This window comes from Cynocephalus volans, chromosome 1 (assembly GCF_027409185.1).
Source record: "Cynocephalus volans isolate mCynVol1 chromosome 1, mCynVol1.pri, whole genome shotgun sequence".
In the NCBI taxonomy this organism is placed as follows: Eukaryota; Metazoa; Chordata; class Mammalia; order Dermoptera; family Cynocephalidae; genus Cynocephalus; species Cynocephalus volans.
Genome location: NC_084460.1, coordinates 264,727,449 through 264,750,254, shown reverse-complemented (window position 1 = coordinate 264,750,254; position 22,806 = coordinate 264,727,449). Strand labels below are relative to the sequence as shown.

Below are 22,806 nucleotides of genomic sequence, written 5' to 3'. Positions count from 1 at the left end.
ATCAGTTTTTTCCCTGTACTATAGTTAATTGAAGTATTGTTATACTCTCACGTTTAATATGGTATTGCCATATCAGAAATCACCTTGAAAAGGCTGAAAATGAGCAAAGAATGCACATATTACTCATTGCCTGTCTCGTGCTCTCTCCGCCATGTAGATGTGAAAAGGGAGACCAGGAGATGCACCTGTCACCCTCCCCGCCTCCCTTCCCCTTCTTGCCTAGACAGGGGATTCTTATTGATGGAATATGTAATCAATCACTTAGGTTTTAAAATGCTCTTTTTCATGGCAAGTGTATTATGATCTGCAGCTTAGCTACTCTTAATATCACATTGCTGTTCAAACAAATAAATCACACCAAGCCAAGGGGAATGCAATGAAGGATGTCCAATTATTTTATCTTTCTTTTTTTTAGGAGGAGGGATACTCAGAGTCTGTCTTTCCAAGTATATTGTACAAATCATCAACCTGTGTTTATTGTTTTGCTTTTTCCTATTAAGTTTTAAATTGCCTTTAGGTTCCTTAGTTTTCTCTGATTCTAAACTCCTTAATTAGCTCATATAAAGGGCCTGAGTTCACAACTTTGTTTCATTTATTTATTTCCATCACCTTTCTTGTTTTGTCTAAAGAGTTGGTTTCTGGCATCAGCTTTTGAGCTTGTTCTAGCTGATGGAATTGGTGGTGAATATTTTCTTCTTTTTATTAATTAAGTTTCCTTCTTAAGAGACCCATGAAATAGTGTGGCCAGCAGTAGAGTGTCTTTGTGGTACTTCCTAGTGCTATTTGGCTTCGGACAAGATGCTTTTTCACTGAACTGCTGGGCCCTCAGTTTGAAAATGGAACAATACGTGTGATCATGTGGGACGTCTATTCTCTGGGCTAGTTTAAAAATGAGTAAGTTTAAAATTTATCTCAGGAACTTAAAAGAAAATTTAATTTTAGATTGGGCAGTCTAGCTATCATAAGTATTAATAACAATATTATAATATTCTCTTGCAGTTTGGCTTAGAGCAAATTCAAATTGGCTTGTAAACTTTGGAGTAACTAAAGAAAATTCTGGTCTATTTTAATTCCTCAAATACCTTATTTAAAAAAAAAAAACAACCTTTCAAATATAAGTGGCAAGCTATGTGTCAGAGTGACTACAAATATATATTAAGTAGCAAACTGTGTCAGATTGTCTATAAATAAGGACACCTAGGCTTTATCCCTCATTCAGAATCTTTATATTTAAAATTTTGTAATTAATTACAAAGAAGTCTGAAATTTCTCCCAACTTTCTGTAGTTGGGAAGACATTTTAAACCTTCTTCTTTATCTTAATACATAATATTATTCATAGAATATCTTTGTCTACAATCAGTGTTCATGGCTTTGTCCAAGTGTCTGAATGGGGTTGCCGTGGTTGCCCATCACAGGCGTTCTCTCATCCTTTCCTTCTCACAACTTACCACCATGAGAAGTGATGCGTGCTTAGTAAATGAAAGTCATTTCAATAGTAGCCTTGGTAAAACATAGTTCCCTTGTTTAAGTGTTAAAAATAGCAATACACATATCTTCTGAGGTATATGTATCAGTATTGCTTTCTATTAACATGGATACTCAAGAGGTGGTTCCATTCTGCAGTAAAAAAGTAGATTTAGATCTTGTTCATTTATCAAAAAGATGTGGGGATTCTAAAAGTCCTAATGTGTGGTTGTTCTAGAATGATTGGCAAATTTAAAAGAGCAGCATAAACTGCAGAATTACATACATATTTTTAAAAGCAGTAAATGGAATTAGGTCCTTTTTGGCAGGGTGGTAATCATTACTCATCCCACTCTACATCAACTGGATCTCATCTGATTTAAGATGCTATTGATTATAAGATGCATCCCCTATTTTAGTGATGTTAAAGTATAAAAAATAGCCTCAGAATGGATGAAATATGGTAAATACAGACTCTCTGTATCCCAAGACCTCTGGAGAGCATTGTTTCCTGTAAAGTCAGCATGTGTTGGGTCTCTGTTAGCCCCTTTCAGTGTTGCATATCATTAAGTTTTGATTTTTTAAAAAATTAATTGATACTAACATTAAGGTGACCTTGTAGCTTATGTTTGGAGTATTTTAATGAGGCCTAATGATTCAGACTAAGACTATGAGAATATAACAGTCTAATTTAAGGTTAGAAAATGTTTATGTTTGAAACTGAAATAATCAGACGTAATATGGCCTTTCCTCCAAAGTATTTCCAAGATTTATCTCTTCTGTTTTTAAAGCCCTCTGAGGTTGAATTATAACAATTCTTAACAGTAAAACTATTTTGGGTGTCAACTAGGTGTAAAGACCTGCAAAGAATTAATATGAATAAAATGTGTCATAAACTTGAAGAGACCTTTTTGGTGATTAAAGATTCTCATTATCCAGCAAATTGTCTTTATTTGCTACCTAATTCCTTTGCTTAGTTCATAGCTTAATTGTTTATTTTTTTGTTCTGTGATCAATAGAGATAGAAACTAATTTATAATAGTCTGGGGAAGAAAACAAGTCTGATAGAGTCTGGGTAGCCAAATCCTTTTTAAATGAGTTGTGTGAAATCCAAGATCTGGTGATGGAACCAGTAGAAGCCCAAAATATTCATTTCCTTGCCACATAGGTTAACACTGGCTTTGTGCAGTGTCAATGAAGGTGTAGCTGTAGCTAGGATAAAGTAAGGTGACTAGAGAGTAAGGGAAATGTGGATTATCTGGGGCCGGAGTGATGTGGGCTTGTGGTCTCATCTTATGGGCCAGGAAGAGTTGAGGAACAGCTGCAGGTAGTACTAAGACAGTTTCCATTTTAATCTGCTTTCTAGACCATTTTGCAGTAGAAGGTTTAACTCTGACTCCTGCCATGGCTGTATGTCCTGTGCCTTTGCAGAGGATAACAAGTTCTCAGTGCTGTGTTCAGAGCCTGGGATTAAAAGAGTTCTTACTATCTCCCCTTAGAGAAAAGAATTGTGGTTTATAGATCAGAAACTGGGGGAGGCTAGCCATTTGCTATGTAGGAAGGGCCAAAGAGGTTTCTGTGAATTGAATTAGGAATCCCTTCCCCCACCAGTAGCACATAGTGATTAAAAAAGACAGGGAGCCTGATGTTTTAAATGGGAATCTATAAAGAACTGTCTGCTGATGTTTGAATCTCCTACTAAGTAACTTCCCATTCACTTGATTTCTTATTATCCTTTTTATCTCTACTACTTTGTAGAAATGTCATTAGAAGTTCTAAGATTTCTCTGAACTGCTCCATGTCTGGGGATAACTTTTTTGAGAAAGATGAGATTTCAAGTGAAGATATAAAACCTTACATAGGTCATTTGGATCTCTTGAGTTGTTTATGCCCATTTATTCTTAGACAAAATTTGTAGAAATAAAATGTATGTATAAAACAGACACATGTAACATCACAGTCAGTTCAGGTATAAGGTAACACCTGCCACAAATTTTGGCCCAAACATGCTGTAGTACCTGCAAAACATATTTCTATAGGAAATTTAATTCAAAGTGTGCAATTTTAATTTTAAGTTTTTAGTGCTAAGTCTCTTTCTTTTTAACCCAGATTACAAACAAATCACTGAAGGGGTTGAGCTGAGGAGGGGGAAGAAGAGCAAGGAAGAATCATGTACTTAAACATTCAGAAAGTTTTAGCGTTGATTCGTTTTGGTTGAAACACAGTACAAGTGTTATGTTTAGTTTCCCCTGCTCTAAAATAGCACTGTTAATTGTTTCATTTGGTGAATTTTTACACAAGTGCTAATCACACGTTTCTATAAATCATATTAATTTAACTTATTTGCCTAAATGTTGTTCTGCAGTGTGTAGCACGGATGTTCTCAGATTCTTGGCTGTGTAAGCTTGTTGCAGTTGGAAGCAGAACAGAAACATCTGAAAGGCATTATTTGGATTATGGATGCTGGTGTATCTGATCTCACCTTTTGCTCTGATTCCTAAATCACAACTGTTCTTCCTCTTTGCATTTAATCTGCATGTTCTGTCCCCTCCGTCATCTTTGATATTGTCCCAGGGTTGGCTTTTTGGAGAAAGCACTGTCATTGTACATTTGTAAGTGAAAGGGAGAATAAATTCAGGTAATCATGTTTGAGGTTAAATAGTTTATTTACAGGAAAGTGATGACTTCAAGTTTAAAAGACAAAAGAGATTGTTTTGAGCTATAATGTGCCCTTTCTTGTCCCTAAAAAGGGTGTAGCCATATTTTTGAATAATAACCGTTTTATTTTTTCTTTTCAGAGTATGATTTCATCCATTGTAAATAGCACATATTATGCCAATGTGTCAGCAACCAAGTGCCAGGAGTTTGGGAGATGGTATAAAAAGTACAAGAAGATTAAAGGTAAACTGACTTTTTTGTTTTTAAAGCCTGTTTTTAGTTTCTTAGGTTAATGAGTTGTTGGTTGTTTGGAATTTATGCTAATTTTAGATATAGTATATATAATTTTTTACAAAGGTAAAATTCTTAGTATTTCTATTATGACATCCAAATAGGGCCCGTTAAAACTAAAATTCCTAGCATAATATATGAAGTTTATAGTTTTCACAAGTGATGCCTATGATGGCCAAAATCCTTTAGAATGGAAATTTAAAAGCAATCAGTCTGGGTTACGTCAGCACTTATAGTTTGAGCACTGATTAACAAATTGGAACAACTCTTGTGGTAGCAGGAAATCTTTGGTCAGAGATGGAGTTTTGATGTTGTGTTTGTTTGGAGATAGTTCCGGAGCAGCAGTTAAAGCATGGCTCTGCAGTCAGGCAAACTTGCGTTCGAATCTTTGTCTCCCACTTGCTAGCTGAGTGAGCTTGAGCAAATTATTTAATCTTACCAAGACTCAACCTCCTCATCTGACAACTGGAAATAATAGAAGTACCTATGCTACTGGATAGCTGTGAGGACTAAATAAGATAATATTAGCACAAAGTAACCTCTTAATAAATAATAGCTATAATATTATAATAATAGTAATTAATAGTAGTTGTAATACTAGCAGTAATGTATTATATATGGAATTATGTTTGGTCCTGAAAATACAATTCTCTTGTATAATAAGTAGCATGCTATTTAGACCACCCAGCCCTTTAAATATATCAGTGATATTTTACCTTTGCAAATATATCAATGTTGGAAAACTTCTGTTCTCACTCCAGTTCAGATAAATGCTACTAGTCCTTGAGGGGACTAGGGAAATTTTTTGTAACATTGATGATTGAAGGTCCTTCCAGTCCATAATTTTGCATGATTATGACATCATCGATCACGCTTTATTATAGGTATTCATAGCCTTGCTGACAGCTCATTGCCTCTGTCTGAGGACCAAATGACAATTTATGGTGGGCAGGTAAAAGTAAAGGATTAATTTATTTATTTTACCACCTGCAGGATTCCTCAGGTGAGACAGTGTTGAAATAATCCTTGTTGGCTATTGAGTATTCGGGAGCTTGTTTACAAGGTTACCTTTTGAGGAAATGAGATTTTACATGAATTGGCAGCATATTTCCAATTACAAAAGAATGAGAGCATTTTATACTAAATATACAGTTTATAAGGAAAGTCAAAATGTTGAGCTACCCAGGAGAAATTAAGTGTACTGAAAATTGAATGAAGATTCTTTTTTTTTCCCCAATGTAGTCTAAAATTTTAAGAACCCTTTAGATTCTGATTTGGGCACTTGTTTTAGAATATTAATATTTACCCTTGTACAGAATAACAGGAATAACTCCTTCCCATTACAAGCCATGATTGCGTGGTTCAGAAGGGTTTCTTTTCTGTAAGTGTTGCCTCCAAGTTTTTCTTTTAAAATAGGATTGTTAAAGTGCTTGAGCATATCCTCTTTGGCTAAAAATCAAAAGAATCACACAGCTTCAAGGTCATTTGTTAGATCCCATTTACTTGCTGTTATAAGAGGACGGAAGAGAGTGTCCTCTTTTAATAGGCTGGAGCATAATTTCAGATTCAGAAATACTGGCAACTCTTCACTCTAGTGTTTTCAGAATTGCCACTACAGAATTTGTGTGTGCGTGTGTGTGTGTGTGCATGCACACATTAATACTCATGTCTTCTAGTTTTCTCCTTTCTTTCTTAGAGATTCAATTCTTCAAGCCATATATTTTTTTCAAGATAGTAAATGCACAGTTAAATCTTTAAGTGCCATAAAAGCAGACTGAGGCCTTGATTACATTTGGTAGGTCAAGGATCCACACCTGAAGAGGCTGTCAGACACTGTGTACACATGTTATTCAAAGAGATGGAGCTAGTCATTGCTGTTGAAAAGTCTGTGTGTGTCTGTGTGTGTGTCAGTAGGAGGAGAAAAGGGAAGGTTAAGGTATGTGTGAAGTAAACACAAGCTGCTGTAAAACAGTTCAAGTGGTGTTGATTCATCAACCAAGGGAGTAGGAGGAAAAACAAAGAATTCATGACAGGTATAATGGTGTACATAAAATAAACACTCAGAGAAGTGTGTTTTATTAACTTTTGACCCTTAGAAAAAAGGAAGTGTTGGACCTAGACAGGCACATTTCATTTGATAGAAGCTATGAATAGATGTCGCTGTGGGAGTTCCTATCTAGTAGGAACCATCTCTCTTGGGAAAGTAATGATTTGGTTTGTAAAATTTCAGTTTGTGTCCATTCAGTTTCAAAATGAAAAAAAAAAGAAGTCACGGCTTTCAGATTTGGAAATCAATATTAGCAAAACCAGAATTCTACTTTGGGACTCTTCCTGAGAACCCAGAAGTCAGCGTTCCATGTCCTTCCCTGACTCCCCACCTCCAGTTTTCTACCCAAGAGTTACCAATTTACATGTACCATGGCTGATATTCAGTGTAGAAGAAAACCACAAGCTAACTTACTGATGTCTCAAACTAAATGCAGGCTACGTTGTTAAATATGTTTCCTATTATCTGCTAATGTCTGTTTTAATAAAACAGTGGGAACTAAATGGTTGCTTCTTAATCAAAACCATGATTTCCTAAACATAAGCTATGTGATTCTGTTACAAATTGCCACATATAGATCTCCTAGGTCAAGATTTTTTCTCTTGTTGTGGAAATAAACAAACAGTAAAATAATTATATACTCTGAAAGATCAAAGTAAATATGTCTAAAACCTGGCAAAAATAAAAGTCTACTGGAAGGATTAAAAAAAAGATCAGATTGCAAATTCTATAGTTAATGCTTAAATAAATATGAGAAAAATGAATAATCAATAATTTGATATCATTAAAAACAGATGTGAAAACTATATACAAATGGAATTGTCTAAATTTTGAAGTAAACATTTTAATGTGCATTTTTTGAATTTGTTGTTATTATAGCTAAACTATTTACACTCATTCTTTAAAAAGTCCTAAATTGGTTTGGCTTAGCATGTTAACTTTATTTTCCCCAGTGATCATAGCAAAGCACATTCTGTTTACCTTTTCTCTTTAATTTCAAAGACAATCACAGTTGACACAGACATATCTGAGTTAATGTTACTGTTACTTCAGGATGGATGGGGAGACAGAATTTATGTACTCTGATTTCAGGTCCAGGACCATGAACCTGCTTTCCATATGAAGAAAGTGAGTGGGTGGGTGGGGTGGTAGGTTGGTTTAGACAGCATCTTTTTTATTGTTGCTCATCTCATACTGTACTTGCTTCTGGCTTAGATTTTACAGTGTAGAGCTCAAAAAGTATACAAAGTGTATCAAAAACTGTACATTTTATCTGAAAGCAAAAAAAAAAAAACAAAATTAACAGTCGTTTAATGTTTAGGAGTTTTAGTGTTGAACACAAGGATAATCCACAGACACCTAGAAACATTCATTCTATTACAAAATTATTTTCAAGATCTTGGGATTATGAAGGATTTATCCCATCAACTATTCTTTCATAAATTCTACACATTTTAATAAAACACTTATTTTCCTTTTACCCAACTCTTCTTTTGTATGAACTCTATTTAGATGTGAAATTTTCTGTTCCTCTTTATGAAACCCAGTGGCAATTATGTATGAAATACCACCACCAATCATATTCTTATAACAATCTGCTTTTGCAGAGGATATAGTAAAAATAAGAAAGTGCCTTAACAAAGAATGTCTCATGTATTTTAAATGTATCTTAATCAATAAATTAAAAAGAAAATAATTTTATATCTAAAGTGTTTTTCATCTGGTACCAAAAGCAAAATGAATTGTCATCTTTGGTGAGGTCAATCCCAAGTATTTAATGTCTCAAGAACTGAGAGGTCATTGAGAGTTTACAGAAATACTGGTGGCTATCATAAAATTATTTGTGTCATAAAATAATACCACTAGAATGAATGGACCTAACCAAACCCCATATTTTGGCCAGAGTACAAAATTATCCCTATCACTTTTCCTTTCTCAGTCGTTGCTCAAGAACATCCTGATTGCTGGTTGTCTTAATTTCATTTGTTTATTTGAGCTTATTTTGCAAAATATTAAAAAGCTGGGTGAAAAGAGGATTTTAAAAACCAGTGTTACTTCCTGAAGCCTGGCTTATTCTAGTAATCAGTATTTTATCTGACCCTGTCTGATCTAGTCTTGTAAGATCAAACATACCGGCCAGCAAGCAGACAGTAAACAAAGCTCATGAAGGGTTTTGGTAAACACAAAGATTAGATGTTGAATGAAAATTAAACTCCTTGAACTAGTCCTCTGTACTAAAGTGGTTAAGTGGGTTGTGATTAAAAGAAATAAGTAATTATGATCATTATAGCTAAAATGATATAATGTTACCACATTTAAAGTACCTCTTGTACCCGAAAATGATTGTGTCATTTACAAAGTGGTGCCTCAATGTTGAATAGAGAAATCAGTGTCCCCTGACCTGGTCCCATAAAGGCAGCCCTTGCTTAGCCATGGCAGTATCAGTGGTCAGGACAATGCCTTTAATCAACTCCCAGTACTTCTGCCTCTGCTGTTGTTTAGCTCTGATGAGGTAAAAGTAACTTACTTTTGTTTGCCTAATTCTTCTGAGTCTGAAAGAGATTTGCTTTCAGCTTTGGATCTAAATGAAGGTGTTTTGTAAGGAAGTTTGTCTGCCCTCTCCTGTATTGTACCTTGCTGAAAGCAATGCCAACATTAAATCCTTTGAATTTTGTATTATTATTGGATTCATGGACATAGAGACATCACTTCCACAACCAACCACTTTCCATCTCGCTGGCTTTCCAAGAGTTGGAAGAGTCTTGTGCATTTTCACTGTGACAATCACTGATATGTATTCACTGATCACCTTAGCCTGCTTGGCCCTCCAATTAGAAGCTTATTAGTAGTGTCAGCAAGTGGCAAATGGTGCATGGGGAATACCTTGAGCACTCAGCTCAGATGTGGGCTAATTTCTTGCTTGGGTCTTAAGAAGCTTATTCTAGCCATACTGGTAGCTGCTTCTTTGGCTGAATGTATTTATGCATAATTGCTAAAAAAGTAATAACTTGGTTTGTAGATTAAAAGAAATAAACTTGCTATCTGCTCATATTTATACTATTGTAATGCCATTTTAAATACACATTATAAAAGGATGGAAAGGGAAAAATCCGACTTCCCAACTCCCTTCCTGCCTTGCACACATACATGCATCCATCCATCTTATATACTTACTATTTGAAAGAAGCATACGACACAGTTCCTGGTTTCAAAAAACTTACAATCTGTATGAAACATCTAATTAATAATATAACACACATATTTTGTCATTTAAAAATACATTTGAGAATCTATTTTATATGCCTGGTGGATTCTAAGGGCTGAGAATATAGTTGGGAACATATATAGTCCTTCCTTGCAAGAAAATCACAGTCATAATTGAACAAGTAATTTTAATTAAACAAATATTTAGTGAGTGCTTCTACTACAGGCCATATTCAGTGCTAGAAGCAGTGAGAGACATTCAGAAACACATAAGATGTGGTTTCTATGTCTAGTTGTATTTTTCTCAATCTAGCAGGGGAGGCAGCCCTATAAATTTATCTGGCAAATATATAGTAGTGGTATAAACTAGTACAGTGGTGGCACAGAGAAGGGTCTACAAATTCTACCTGCTGGGTGTCAGGTCTGGGGGGAGGGAGGGTTCAAGAAGTAGCACATGAGTTATACCTTAAGGACAGGTAAAGTTTTGTGAGGAGGAAAAGAGGAGGAACAATGTTACAGGCAAGCTGTATGCTCATGAGTATAGGTGAAGAACAGCATGGCATGTTTAAAAAATGACAAGTGGTTGTCCAGTATGTCTAGAATGGCAGTACATTTATCATGATACTGTGATATAATAGGTGCCCAGAATGGCTAAGAGTTTGATTGGTAAAAAGGAAAAGGAAGAGCATGGCTAGGTGTGGGTTTGGTGGTGGCACCAAACACTGGTAAATGAGGAGAAATTGACAAATGGTTGAGACCTGGCTGGGGGAAGCATTGGTGTTGTAACAAGAGGAAATGAGATTGGAAAGGTAGAGACCACACTGTAGGGGACTTTGAAAACCCCAGTTGAGGCATTTTGAGGATCAATGAAGATTTTTCAGCAAGAGAGTGATATAATGAAAATGGTAATTTTAAAAAAGGTTCCTTTAGAAGTCATCTACAGCTATGTGTGAGTGTGAGCATGTGTATGACAGCAAGTGGGGAAGTGTGAAGGGAAGGGGTGGCGTGTACACCTTGGAGGAAGCAGGTAAAGTCGAATCTATTGCAGTAATTTATGGAAGTGAAGGTGGTGAAGGAAGTGAGGCCTTGGCTTTGGGGAGCAGCAGTGAGAAAGACAGGAAGTGACCAATGCAAGAGGCTCAAGCAGAGGAGAGCCAGTATGGCTTGGTGACAGTGAATAGGGATGGGAAAGAGAAAGAGAAGTCAAAGCAGAATGCAAGGTTTTGTGCTTAAGTGGCTCTTGATGGTTTCAACAGAAATAGGACAAGGTGAATGGAGAGGAAGTTGCTGATATTTCAGTGAGAATGGGGCAACTAGGTAGAAGTGTCCATGAGGCCATCAAGATGTAGAACCAGGTGACTAAAGGACAGGACTAGAGAATAAATTTTAGAGTCATGTTTTTGGAAATGATCATTAAAATGGTACCGAAGGAGTATTCTTTAAAGAGGAGAATGAGAACTGGAGATGTCTGGAAGCTTTGAGAGGAAAAGGGCTATTGGTTAAGAAGACATGATTAGGGAGAGAGCGAGGTACATGGAAGCCAAGGGAAGACAAGTTCCCAGTGGGGAAGTGTCATCAAGGGTGCTGGGTGTAGAGGATGGAGGGGAGGGTATTGGAGACCCTCAGCTTTGGTAAAAAGGAGACCATAATGGCATTGGAGGGTATTGTTTTGCTGTAGTGTGGGAACAGGGAGAGTATATGATCTGAGAAGGGGGAAGTGGCAAGAAAATGAAGGCAGCAGATGTCAACTTAGGAATGAATAAAAAGGCAGCTGAGTGCAGCATTAAGATTAAATGTAATTGATCCTTAGGAGAGAGACAATTGAGCCAGTTCTCTGAAGAGGAAGAGGTGATAAGCAAGAGAGTTTGAAAACTAAGAGGGAGTAGGATATGAGGCACAGCCTTTAAAAGAAAGAGAAGCAGTGATGTCTTCTTCAGAACCTGGGGGAAAGGGAAGGAGATACCTAAGGAGGCAGGTTTTGGAGATGGAATGGGTGGTGAGAATAAACAGCTCATGCCATGTGGAGGTGGGAGTGGTGGGCTTATCTAGCAGTGAAGGAGAAAATCGTTGGGAGAGAATGGGGCCTTGGTGAGGGGACACCTGAAATTGATTCTGGACAGACCAGTTGGGGAACAAAGAGGGAGAAGGAGGGAGTTGAAGTGAGATGATATACTTAAGGATTTGCAATTGGCTAGGTCTCTTTAATTCTTAGTTTCTCTCTTTCAGTGTGCTTTGGATTTCTCATAGTTTCAGACTTCTATTTTTCCTGCACAGAAACAAAATCAGAAGCTCAAAAACAGAGATGTGATGGTGCCTGACAAAGAATCTACAGAGCAGTGAAATGAGAGTTTTTGTATGTAGACCAGGAAATGCCCAGCTTATTTAAATTCTGGTGTAATTGTGGAGACATCCTCTTTTTGGAGGGAAACCAGCAAGTTAATATCAGAGAAATCTCTCAGTTGTTTGATCGGTTACATAAACATCACTGTAATAATTGTTTTTTTCTCAATTTACAAAGTTCAAAGTTGAGCACTTAAGCTCAAAAGGTGTTTGAAGCTCCTAATTCTAAGTGCTATGTAAGATGCTAGGACTAAAATCACATTGCCTAATGGGAGACAGTTGTTTAACTATTTGCCTGACCAATGATGGGCCTTCATTACACCCTTTGCAAAAATTTGAGATTATTTGACCTCAGAGTTCTGAATTACCAAGGGAATGGACACAAATCTAGAATCATCTGAAGTACAACACAGACTATGAGTTCCAACATGGAGCCTTTCAAGTCATCAACTTTCTGAGTTCCATGTATCATAGTAATTTTGATTCTTGGCTAATTCCCCTTCTAGGCCCAAAGCTCCTTGAAACAACATTGGGGAGTGGGGCATGGAGACACACATTTTGTACCCCCGTCAGAGTCCTGTGAGTATGGGGCCTCAAACATTGTAGGAGCTTAGTAAATATTAACAGATTTGAATTTAATATGGATGAACTTATTTGAGTATATGCATTTAGAACAGTTTTATTTTAGTACAGATTAGGGACCATTTTACATAGCCTAAGAAAAATATTCTTTTGAGGTTTTTTATGTTAGTTTGTTGAATATTTTCCTTAAAAAATGACCTATAACATTTAAATTCTATAAAATTAGGGAGACTAGTCAATGGAAAAGAATGAGTCATGGATTGTTTCCTTGATGAACTTTTCTTCCACGTTGAGTTAAAGAATTAATACACATAGTATGCCAACTGGCAAAGGCAAAATGCTTCTAAACAAAAATGTTAAGTTTCTGCAGTGTGATTTTTTTTTTTTGTATCGTGCTGAAATTACCTTAGAAATTATGGTTTCAGATTAAAATAAAGAGTAGAAGTAAAGATATTATTAGATATAAGTAGTTTTAACCTATACAGAAAGTTATAGGAATACTTGAAATGACTGATGATACCAAACTGTGATAAAGCATTGTTTGGAAACAAAAGGGACAATAGTGCTCTGATGCAGAGGGTTGAGACTGCAGTAAGGGTAGAGGTGGATAATGCTCACTTTTTCCATGGAACGTAACGAGTCCTATGAGCTTTTATTGCCAAAGAAACAGAGGTGTCCAAATTTGAGTTGCTTTATGGTAGATATATATGTTTCTGTGTAGTTTAATATGATGGAAAAAGGAAGTTGATAATAAGGGGAAAATATACCTAAGGAAAGCAGTCATATGGTATTATCACCATGCCTGCTGGTATACTTTGCTTATGGGGCTGTTTTACAAGGAGTTAACAAGTTGGCTCTGAATATCTTGCTCTAGGCAAAGACTTTGCAAGTAAGTTCTCAACCCAGAGACAAATTGTCTATAACATATTTAGAGGAAAAAAATCCTTAGGTTTTTTGGTCCTAAAAGACTTAGGTTTTTTTCTTTTTTTCTTTTGCCCTTCAGCTCTTTCAGATGCTTAGTATTTTCTTTAATTATATTTAGTGAACTCTTCTGGTAATACTTTTGTTTGTCCGTTTTAATGGTGTGGGATTTATATCTGATAGATACAGCATATTAGCTTTGGCTCCTGGAATCATGTCCATGTGTGTTTGTGTTAACAGAAAATGTTTTTCATATAATAAATTGACTTTGTACCTACACTTATTGACTAGGAGAGAATAAATTGGAAGTATTTTCAGTGACTAGGCATATTCAGTATTGGCAGATGGGATGCTGTTCTAGTTTGTTGGGGAAATTAGTGTTATGTTTACATTTTAAAGAGAATTTAACACAGTGAAATACTTTAGGTGGACAGTAGAATTGATTAGTGTTAATGTCTAGCCCAGCTCACAAAGTGAAGTCAAAATAAATATCAGGTTGAGCCATATAGGATTGCCAATTTTATAGGTCAAAATTGTTGTATATCGCCAATTTCATACAGTTCAATCATATGTGTTTATTGTGATTGCCCAAGACTCTCAAGCTTTTGCCATGTTATGTGAGTGTGTGTACTCCATTTTATTTCCTGTTGGCTACCTGTTCCATAGAAACACTTTCTATTTACAGATTTCATAAAGAAAGTTCATGGAAAAAATGGAATTAAAACATAATATTAATCTTTCCATAAACTTTTTGAAGACTCCTTGTATGTGTATTACAGATGACTATTATAGGAATTTAAAGGTGCTATTTTTTATCATCAAATAAAAATGCATTTTAAATCATAGGCAGATGTTGTTATAGGCTGATCTATGTGTACCTAAGAGTTAAATTGTCTGAAGCAAATATAATGATGGAGTTTTTAAAAGCTAATATTATTCAGCACTGTATCTTTGGGGGCTGGTATCATTCCTGGCACATAATAGTTGATTAATAAATATTTATAATATGGATTTAAAAAATAAATGTGAATAATTTTATTTTAGTGATTAATTCAACTGTTGAGGAATTACTGATTCCATCACGTTTTAGAATTGACCAACTTTTTTCAGTCTGTGTCACATCAGAAAGGTTGTCAAGGGATATAGAGCAGGCTTTAGATTGAGATCTTACTGTTCAGATAACTCATCCATCTATCATGTCACATATGCATGTACATAGCACATGCACTCATGCACACACACATGCAAATAGGAAGCAGGACTTACCTGTAAAAAAGTTGATTGGTCCTGACTCAAATCCTAAAACTATTAATAACTATGTGCCCCAACTTGGACAGTTTAGCTTAAGCAGTGGAACACAGGTCTTAGGGTCCTGAAGACATAAGTGTGAATTCTGATTCTTCCTTTAGTGGGTTTATGACATCAGTTTTTCTGAGCTTCAGCTTCTTCTTCAAGAAAGTAGGGATACTAATATCTATGTCATATAATTGTTGTGGGAATTAAATGACAATGGTGTGTAAAGGGTTTAGCCTAGTGCCTCAGCTACTGTGTAAGTGGTAGGGCTTGCTATTACCTGAAATGCCAATACAGTTTGTAAGGGGCATTTAACAATAAAGATATGAAAATTCATGCATTTATAATAAAAACTTTTTTTTTCCTATGGGAAGCCCATTAAAAATCACTTGTGAAACATTCAGCACCTGAGAAATTGATTTTGAGTTAAGCAGAGAAAGAGAAAAAAACTAGTTTTTACTGGCTGTATGGTTTGTTTATTCTGCTGATGAGGCTGGAGCCTAAATATCTGCAGTCGGACAGCTATTTGACTTTGAACAAGTGTTCTGATTTTTCTGGACAGGACCACTGTCTTTATAACTGGGCTGTAAGGTTTTGGGGATAGGGGTAGAGGAACAGAAACTTCAGATGGAGGTTTGTAAATCCAAGGCAGTCGTCATATGCTCAAGAATATCTTTTCTCTATGCTCAAAGTTTTGGGTACTAATTCAAAATGATTGATTTGTCTAGGGTGCCAAAAGCAAGCCTATGTGTTTTTACCTTTGTATAATCACTTCCATCAAACTTTCGAAGGTTGAAGGAGTCTCAGAGAAATTCTGCCATACTTGTTTTTTTTTTGTTTTTTTTTAAATTTTTATTTGGCTGATACTCTTCTACTCAGGGTTTCCAGGAGAGGTTCTGGGGAATACTAGAGTGTTATCTTATTAAGAAATCCATTAGCACTCATTCATGCTAATCCATTTATATTTGCATAAGCATCTTAATGGCTTAAAGAAAAATCCATAGGCCAGAAATTCTGGAAATTTCTCAGTGCAAAGCCTTTTACCCAATTCATTGCTTTCCACCCATTATAAATATGGATAAACCCCAGAGGCTTTTTTGCAAAAACAACTTTTTTAGGTTTGCATTAAAACACTAGAATCATAGTCCTGGAAATATTATCAATTTCTTTTAGCAGTACTGATAAACTTGCAAGAGCAATACTACAACTACTACTGCCATTGTAGTAGAATACTGTTGTTCTTGTTGTAATAGAGAGTTTCACAAAGAGAGATGTCTCAGGAAAGTCTTAGAGTCAAGAGCAGAAGTAAGTATTCTGAAAAAGAGAATTGTTTTGAAAATCCTAGCAGTAATACTCTTTAAGGTGCTATTAAATAAGTAACCTGGAAGGTTACGTTAAGACAGTTTACAACCGTTTGTGCTCATGCATATGAGGAAGCTAAAAAAGTTGAAGTCATAGAAGTAGAGAGTAGAATAGTGTTTACTAGAGGCTGGGAAGGGTAGAGGGAAAAGGGGGATAGGGAGAGGTTGGTTAAAAGATACAAATTACAGTTAGATAGAAGGAATAAGTTCTAGTGCTCTATAGCACTGCAGGGTGACTATAGTTAACAATAATTTATTGTATACTTTCAAATAGCTTGAAGAGAGGCTTGTGTATGTTCTCAACACAAAGAAATGATAAATGTTTTAAGTGATGGATATGCTAACTGTCCTGATTTGATCATTACACATTGTATGTATCAAAATATCACTGTGCAACCTATAAGTATGTACAATTGTTATGTGTAAATTAAAAATAATTTTAAAAAAACACGAATTTACAGGTAATCCTCCCCATTTTACAGGTAATCCCCAAATCACTCAGCCACTTAGAACTCAGGCCTTAGAAATCTCAGTTTACTCTTTTTTACACCTGTCCTATGCCATCTTGCTATGATTGCCAGACATTTGTGCCAGTCAGTCTTCTCCTTTTGCTCATTAATCTTCCTCAGAAACTGTACTTTGGGGCACTTAGACATTGGAGTATATTTTGAGCACTGAAATTTTATTACATTAACTTTACGAAATTGCAATAAAGAAGTCCAATAAAAAGAATTAAGTGCCAGAATATAGGAATACGAGAGGTCTTCAAAAAGTTCATGGAAGGATTTGTATTATCTTTTAATTAAATTTTTCCACCAACTTTTCGAAGTAACTTCATATATATATATATATATATATATATATATATATATATATATATATATATATATATATTTGGAGTATTGAGAATGTTCTTGCAACAAATGAAAATATATAAATACTGTATATTTCAGGGATTTGCTATATTTAAAATAAATACTTGGCTTCCTGATGTACTATAAAATTGCCTTAAGTAAAATAAGGTTTTGGGACCAAATGTCTTTTAAATGTAATGCAGATAAATCCCTAAGGAGGAGCATAACTTTCTTTTCTGTGAACAACCAGCTATAGCTAGCAATCATGAGCATCAGAATAGCTAGTGGTCTTGGGGTGCTCCTGGTTAGAACATTATTTCTGTGGACTTAGTGAGACTTCAGGATTCTAAAGCTGGGCTACAAAGGCCCCACCTACTTGGAGTGAAATGGAACTTTAGAAGTATGGAGGGTGGTTTGGTTAATGGTTACCCGTTCCCTGAAGTTTTTACTCAGTCCCAGAAATCTCAAACGAATCTGCAAGATCCTTTTGGAATTCTGAGTTTCTGAGAAACCTGAGCAGACTCCAGATCTGAACTGTTTGCCTGGAAAGCCCCTGGGCTGGGACCCTGCCCCTTCCCAGAGTGGGGTATAGCTGCAGACCGTCTTACAGCTTCTAGACACAGAAGCATTTCAGCCCTTCTTGCCTTGACAGCTTCTCAAGCCATGCCCTGTTTGGGGACTTGTATTTAAAGCTAGGGACATCATCCCTTCCCACGCACTTCTCACTCCAAAACGCACCTTCAGGACTTTGATTACAGTAGCATCAAGTGGACTATGAATTAAATTGCAACTCTGATTTAAAGCCCTGGAGGCAGTTGTGTTTTTTAAGTCTCTTTAATAAATAAACATGTTGACTTTATCTAGAGTATTTTTTGTTGTAAATGTGAACATTGCTTTCACCATCAGAGGCACCACTGCCTTTTATCCTTCACATTTTTTTTTTCAAGATTTCTGATCTACTGCTGAACATCACAGGGATAGGATGGTCTTCAGAGCCAAGGTGTAGTCTTTGGTCTTGGTTTAGTGTAAGACAGTCAGCACGATGTTTTTCATCACAGTGTAAAAACACAAAACCACAAGACCAGGTACTGCTGTTAGGTCTGTGTTTCAGCCATTGTGATTACTTTCAAATTATTTTAAAAGAAAAAAAGGGAGAGAGAAAGGGAAGGAGGAAAAGAAAAAAAGGAAAGAAAGAAAGAGGAAGGTAGGAAAGAAGGAAGGAGAGAGACAGAAGGAGAAAAGAAATAGGAAGGAGAGAGAGAGGAGAGAAAAAGAACAGCTAGGCTCAGTGTTCAGATGGAGTCCATTCTATGCTCCTTTTTTCTTTCTTTCTTTTTTTTTTTTTTAAGTAAGCATTTGTACTTCACCACTTCACCTGCTGTGACTTAAGAGGCTAAAATATTATTCTGATATTATTTTTTATAGGAGTAGCAGCTAGAAATAAATGAAGAAGTTTTTCAAATTAGGCAAAACCTGTGCAAACCATTTCTGAAATCGTATGCTGCCTTGGTCAGTGGGGATGCAGCCAGTTGGCGAGCACTTGATCCTTAGGGATTCTTGAAGTTGGGATGATGGATTTTTTTTTTTTTTTTTCTTCCTTCATTCTTGGGAGTAGAGGACTTGGCTTTCATTGGTAGAGCTGTCAGGGACTGAAAAACATAAGGGGTGTCTTTAGTCTCAGGCAAATTTTAAAAACTGGCAGCCCATGGGCAGGATCTCGTTTTCAGAAATGTTTTGTTTAGATTTTACTGTATATTGAAAATGGAATTAGTAGCCAGCACTTAAAAAAATTAGGAGCTATCATGTAAAAATCCAGATTTTTCATTTTCTTGAAAAAGAAAATATGAAAAAATGATAATACGAAGAAGAAAAAAAACTAGCTGAGATAAGGTAGTGGCTGCTCCTTTTGGACTGGACAGGCTGTCTCTCACTCCACCTAGTACCTCTGCAGCTGGCTCTCTGGCTGTTATCTACCTGGACAGGTAGGCTTTTGTAATTAAGAAATTAAGGTAGGCGTTTATTTCTTCATTAATGTTTACTAAATAGTTAGTACTTCAAAGTGCTACCACAAGCCTTTAAGGATATTTCCACAGTTACTGTTCTTAGCTATGTGAATCTGTACAGATCTGGGAACCCATAAGTACTGGAAGAATTATGTGTAACATTAAGGGAATATGGACTGACATTATTCAGATTCTTATTGCATCAATTCATATAGGTTTCATGGAGCTCTGACATTTATGCTTAATTGCGGGCATAATTATGACTAGATCTAAGAATGGAGTATTTTTTAAGTTAATAATGTGATTTAAATATATTTTAAGAAAGTAAATTCATTCAAATGTAGTTAAATCATTGAAAAATGAAAATATTATACTGAAATTTTGGAAAATTAGCTTTTAGTCAAAGAATGCATGCTATAAGTGGAGGGTTCTGCATTTTATGAGTAGAAAAAAAAATAGATAAAACATTTGCTTATTAAGTGCCTAAAAACATAACACAATTTAATATTTGAATTTGTCTTTACTTTTGTTGAATTAAAAAGCAAATAAACAGGCAAAAGTGAATCAAATGTTCAACTGAGGCCAAAAGAGTTTTTCTGTCTGTAAAGTATGACTTTACTTTGGAAGCAGTTCATGGTCTCTTTACTTCTTTTTTCAGTAAGGAAATTATAATAGAAATTCCTGTCCTTTGGAAACTGTTAGATTACCTTTTTGGAAGGCTCTTAACCATTTGCTTGGTTTGGTTTAAAGACTACATACTTTAAAGTTTAATTAATACAATGATTGGAAATGTTTGCCTTTAGAGGATAAGATTAAAATAATTTGTTTACCTTGAACCTTATGAAGGAAAGGTGACAGGTAAACTAAATGAATTACATTGTAAGGATTAAGTTAGAAATTGGAACCTAAAAGAAATTTGAAGTAAACTTTTGACTTATTTGGGAGTTCATAGCAAAGTTAAGCAAGAATTCAGTTTTTTTTTAAAAAAAAAGGAAAAAATACATGTCTGAATGTAAGGTGATCTCAAGATATGGATGTTCCCCTATTTTCTCAATAAGAAGTTTTAAATATAAAACTTTCAAAGATATAGATAAAATAGATATCTACCTACATTTTTAATGTATTAATTTACTTCCACATATATATTTTAAGATATATGTTTATATATAAAAATATTAATAATGATATTAATAATATTAATAATAAAAATATTAATTTCTAAGTATTACTTTTTTCCACCCTTATAGTTCATTGATTTTGTTCAAATTCTTCACATGTGATTTGGCACAGTATCTTTGTCATCACTGAATCATCTCACCCAGTTTTCCAGCACATGTCACTTCTGCCTAAATTTCTTGAAACTCAGTATTTTTTTTATACAAATATGATTTCTATCACTGTAAACTGTATGTCAAACTACAAGCATTAAACTACAAGTGTATAATAGAAGGACAGCTATTTTAAAAAATTTGTTCTCTAGGTGAATACTTTTGATCTTCAGCATGTAATTACCCAAAATAATGCTTTTTTTTCCCAGTGAATGAGAGCTTTTATTGTTTTTTATTTTTTTATTTTTTTTTACATTTTTGTTACTTTAGTACACAAAAGATAATTGGAACATGAAAAAAGTCATCAGAAACTCATTAGAAACATAGGTAGTACCTTGATTTGAAACAAGTGTGTTGGTTTTGATTGAATATTAAACTCAAAATAAATGAATAAATAACATTTCATATGTCATATTAGATCTCAAACTATAATTGTGAATGTAAAATATTCAGTTAATGAATGAGAGGTTTTAAATAAGCAGATCTCCATACTCACTACCAGTCCTGAGCTCTGCATCCCCTTTCCCCTGCCTCCCACATTGTATATTCCAGTTGTTCTCAAAGTTCCAGGAATACAACATGCTTACTCTCCTTTCTAGGCCTTTGTGTATGCTGTTCCCTCTGCCCAGAAAACCATTCCTCTCCATGTCCACTGACTGAATCCCCCATTTCACTTGGAAAATTGTTAATCGTGCTTCAGGTCTCAGCTAAGATGCCATCTTCTTTGGAATGCCTTCTTAGTAGCCTCTAAGCTAGGTGATTCCTTCTCAGAGCTCCTTTGACGTCTTGTGTTAACTGGTACCACAGTACTTACATATTTTTTAAATGCCTTCCTGCTTACTTATCTTTGCCCCACCCGGCTCTACCCAGAGCCACAGGTGTTCTGAAGATAAGAACTGTAGCAGTTCACCACTGTATCTTCAATAGCTTTCTGGCACAGAGCACTTGCTCACTGAATATTTCTCGAATGAATGAATGATTCTGCCCATTTTGCTTGTTTCCACCTATGTATCATATCCTTGGGTACCCCAAGTATTCACCAACCCATGTAAATATGTACAGCACCTAAGCGTCTCATCTTCCCTAACTCACCCTTTTTTTTTTTCACTTAAACCAATTTATTTATTTATTTATTTTTAAATTATTATTATTTTTTTTAATGGTGAAAAAAGTGTATATTTGGAATTAACCATCTGGACTCAAGTTTAGATGATCCCAGTTTTGTTGGCAACATCCAGAGCATCATAATCAGGAGCCAGTTGAACATATGCCTTCTTCTCTCCATCAGGCCTGATCAGGGTGTTGACTTGGCCACATCAGTGTCACAGAGCTTCTTCACAGCCTGTTTGATCTGGTGCTTATTGGCCTTGACATCCACAATGAACACAAGAGTGTTGTTGTCTTCTATTTTCTTCATGGCAGACTCAGTGGTCAGGGGGAACTTGATGATGGCATAGTGGTCAAGCTTGTTTCTCCTGGGGGCAGTCTAATGAGGATATTTGGGTTGCCTCCGGAGCCGCAGTGTCTTGGGCCCCCGGAAGGCGGGTGATGTGTGGATCTTCTTTTTTTTGTGGCTTTGGATGCCTTTCAGCACTGCCTTCTTGACCTTCAAAGCCTTTGCTTTGGCTTAGGCTTTGGCAGGGGCAGGAGCTTCCTTCTTTGCCCTCGGCGCCATCTTGTGAAAGGGCTATTTTTAAATTTTAAAATTCATTATTAGCATATTCATTCTTACAAATCATGATATTTCTTTATGCCCTTTTCCAGACCTATCACTTCCCAAACCCCTTCCCTCCCCCCACCCATCTCTAGTATCCTTAGGTTTGTTCTCTCCTTCTGAAAGTTCAGTGTATTGTTGTGGTCTTTTCTTTCTTTCTTTCCTTCATTCCTTCCTTGTTCCCTCCTTCCCTCCCTTCCTCCCTCCCTCCCTTCCTCCCTTCCTTCCTTCCTAGCAGCCAGTTATGAGTGAGAACATGCATTATTTCTGTTTCCTTGTCTGGCTTATTTCACTTAGCTTAGTTTTCTCCAGACTTATCCATGTTGTTGCAAATGGCATAATTTCATTCTTTTGGGGGGGGGGGGGCTGAGTAGTATTCCATTGTGTATATATGCCACATTTTCTTTATCCAGTTATCTGTCAATGGACACTTAGGTTGGTTTAGACTTTTGCATGATCATATTCAACATTTGTAATTTTAAAAAATAATTACTATGTGTACATGGAATTCTTGCTTTCAAAAACATATTTTGTTAGATTATACCAATAAGCATTTAGAACTAATAATGATGGGGTTATTTTAGCCTAACGTGTTTTCTCCAAACAAAACTTTGTTTTACATCATTAGGTAATACAGAGACTTAGATAAAGATTTGACTAAAAAGGTGAATCCCTTTTCCCTGAGAAATAATCTTGGGGGAAGAAAAAGGTGACACCTTTTTTCCTGAGAAATAATCTTGGGGG

At 35.7% G+C, this 22,806-nt stretch overlaps 1 protein-coding gene and 1 pseudogene across 1 annotated transcript in view; one reads left to right on the top strand and one right to left on the bottom strand.

Annotated features, from left to right (window-relative positions):
• Window positions 1-22,806, top strand: part of SATB2 (SATB homeobox 2) — a 182,538-nt gene that overhangs the window by 88,881 nt on the left and 70,851 nt on the right. The window contains exon 6 of the mRNA XM_063111484.1: window positions 4,265-4,367. Coding sequence (XP_062967554.1) covers window positions 4,265-4,367 — 103 coding nt within the window. The remainder of the gene's footprint in view (window positions 1-4,264; window positions 4,368-22,806) is intronic.
• Window positions 21,520-22,023, bottom strand: LOC134360854 (large ribosomal subunit protein uL23-like; annotated as a pseudogene).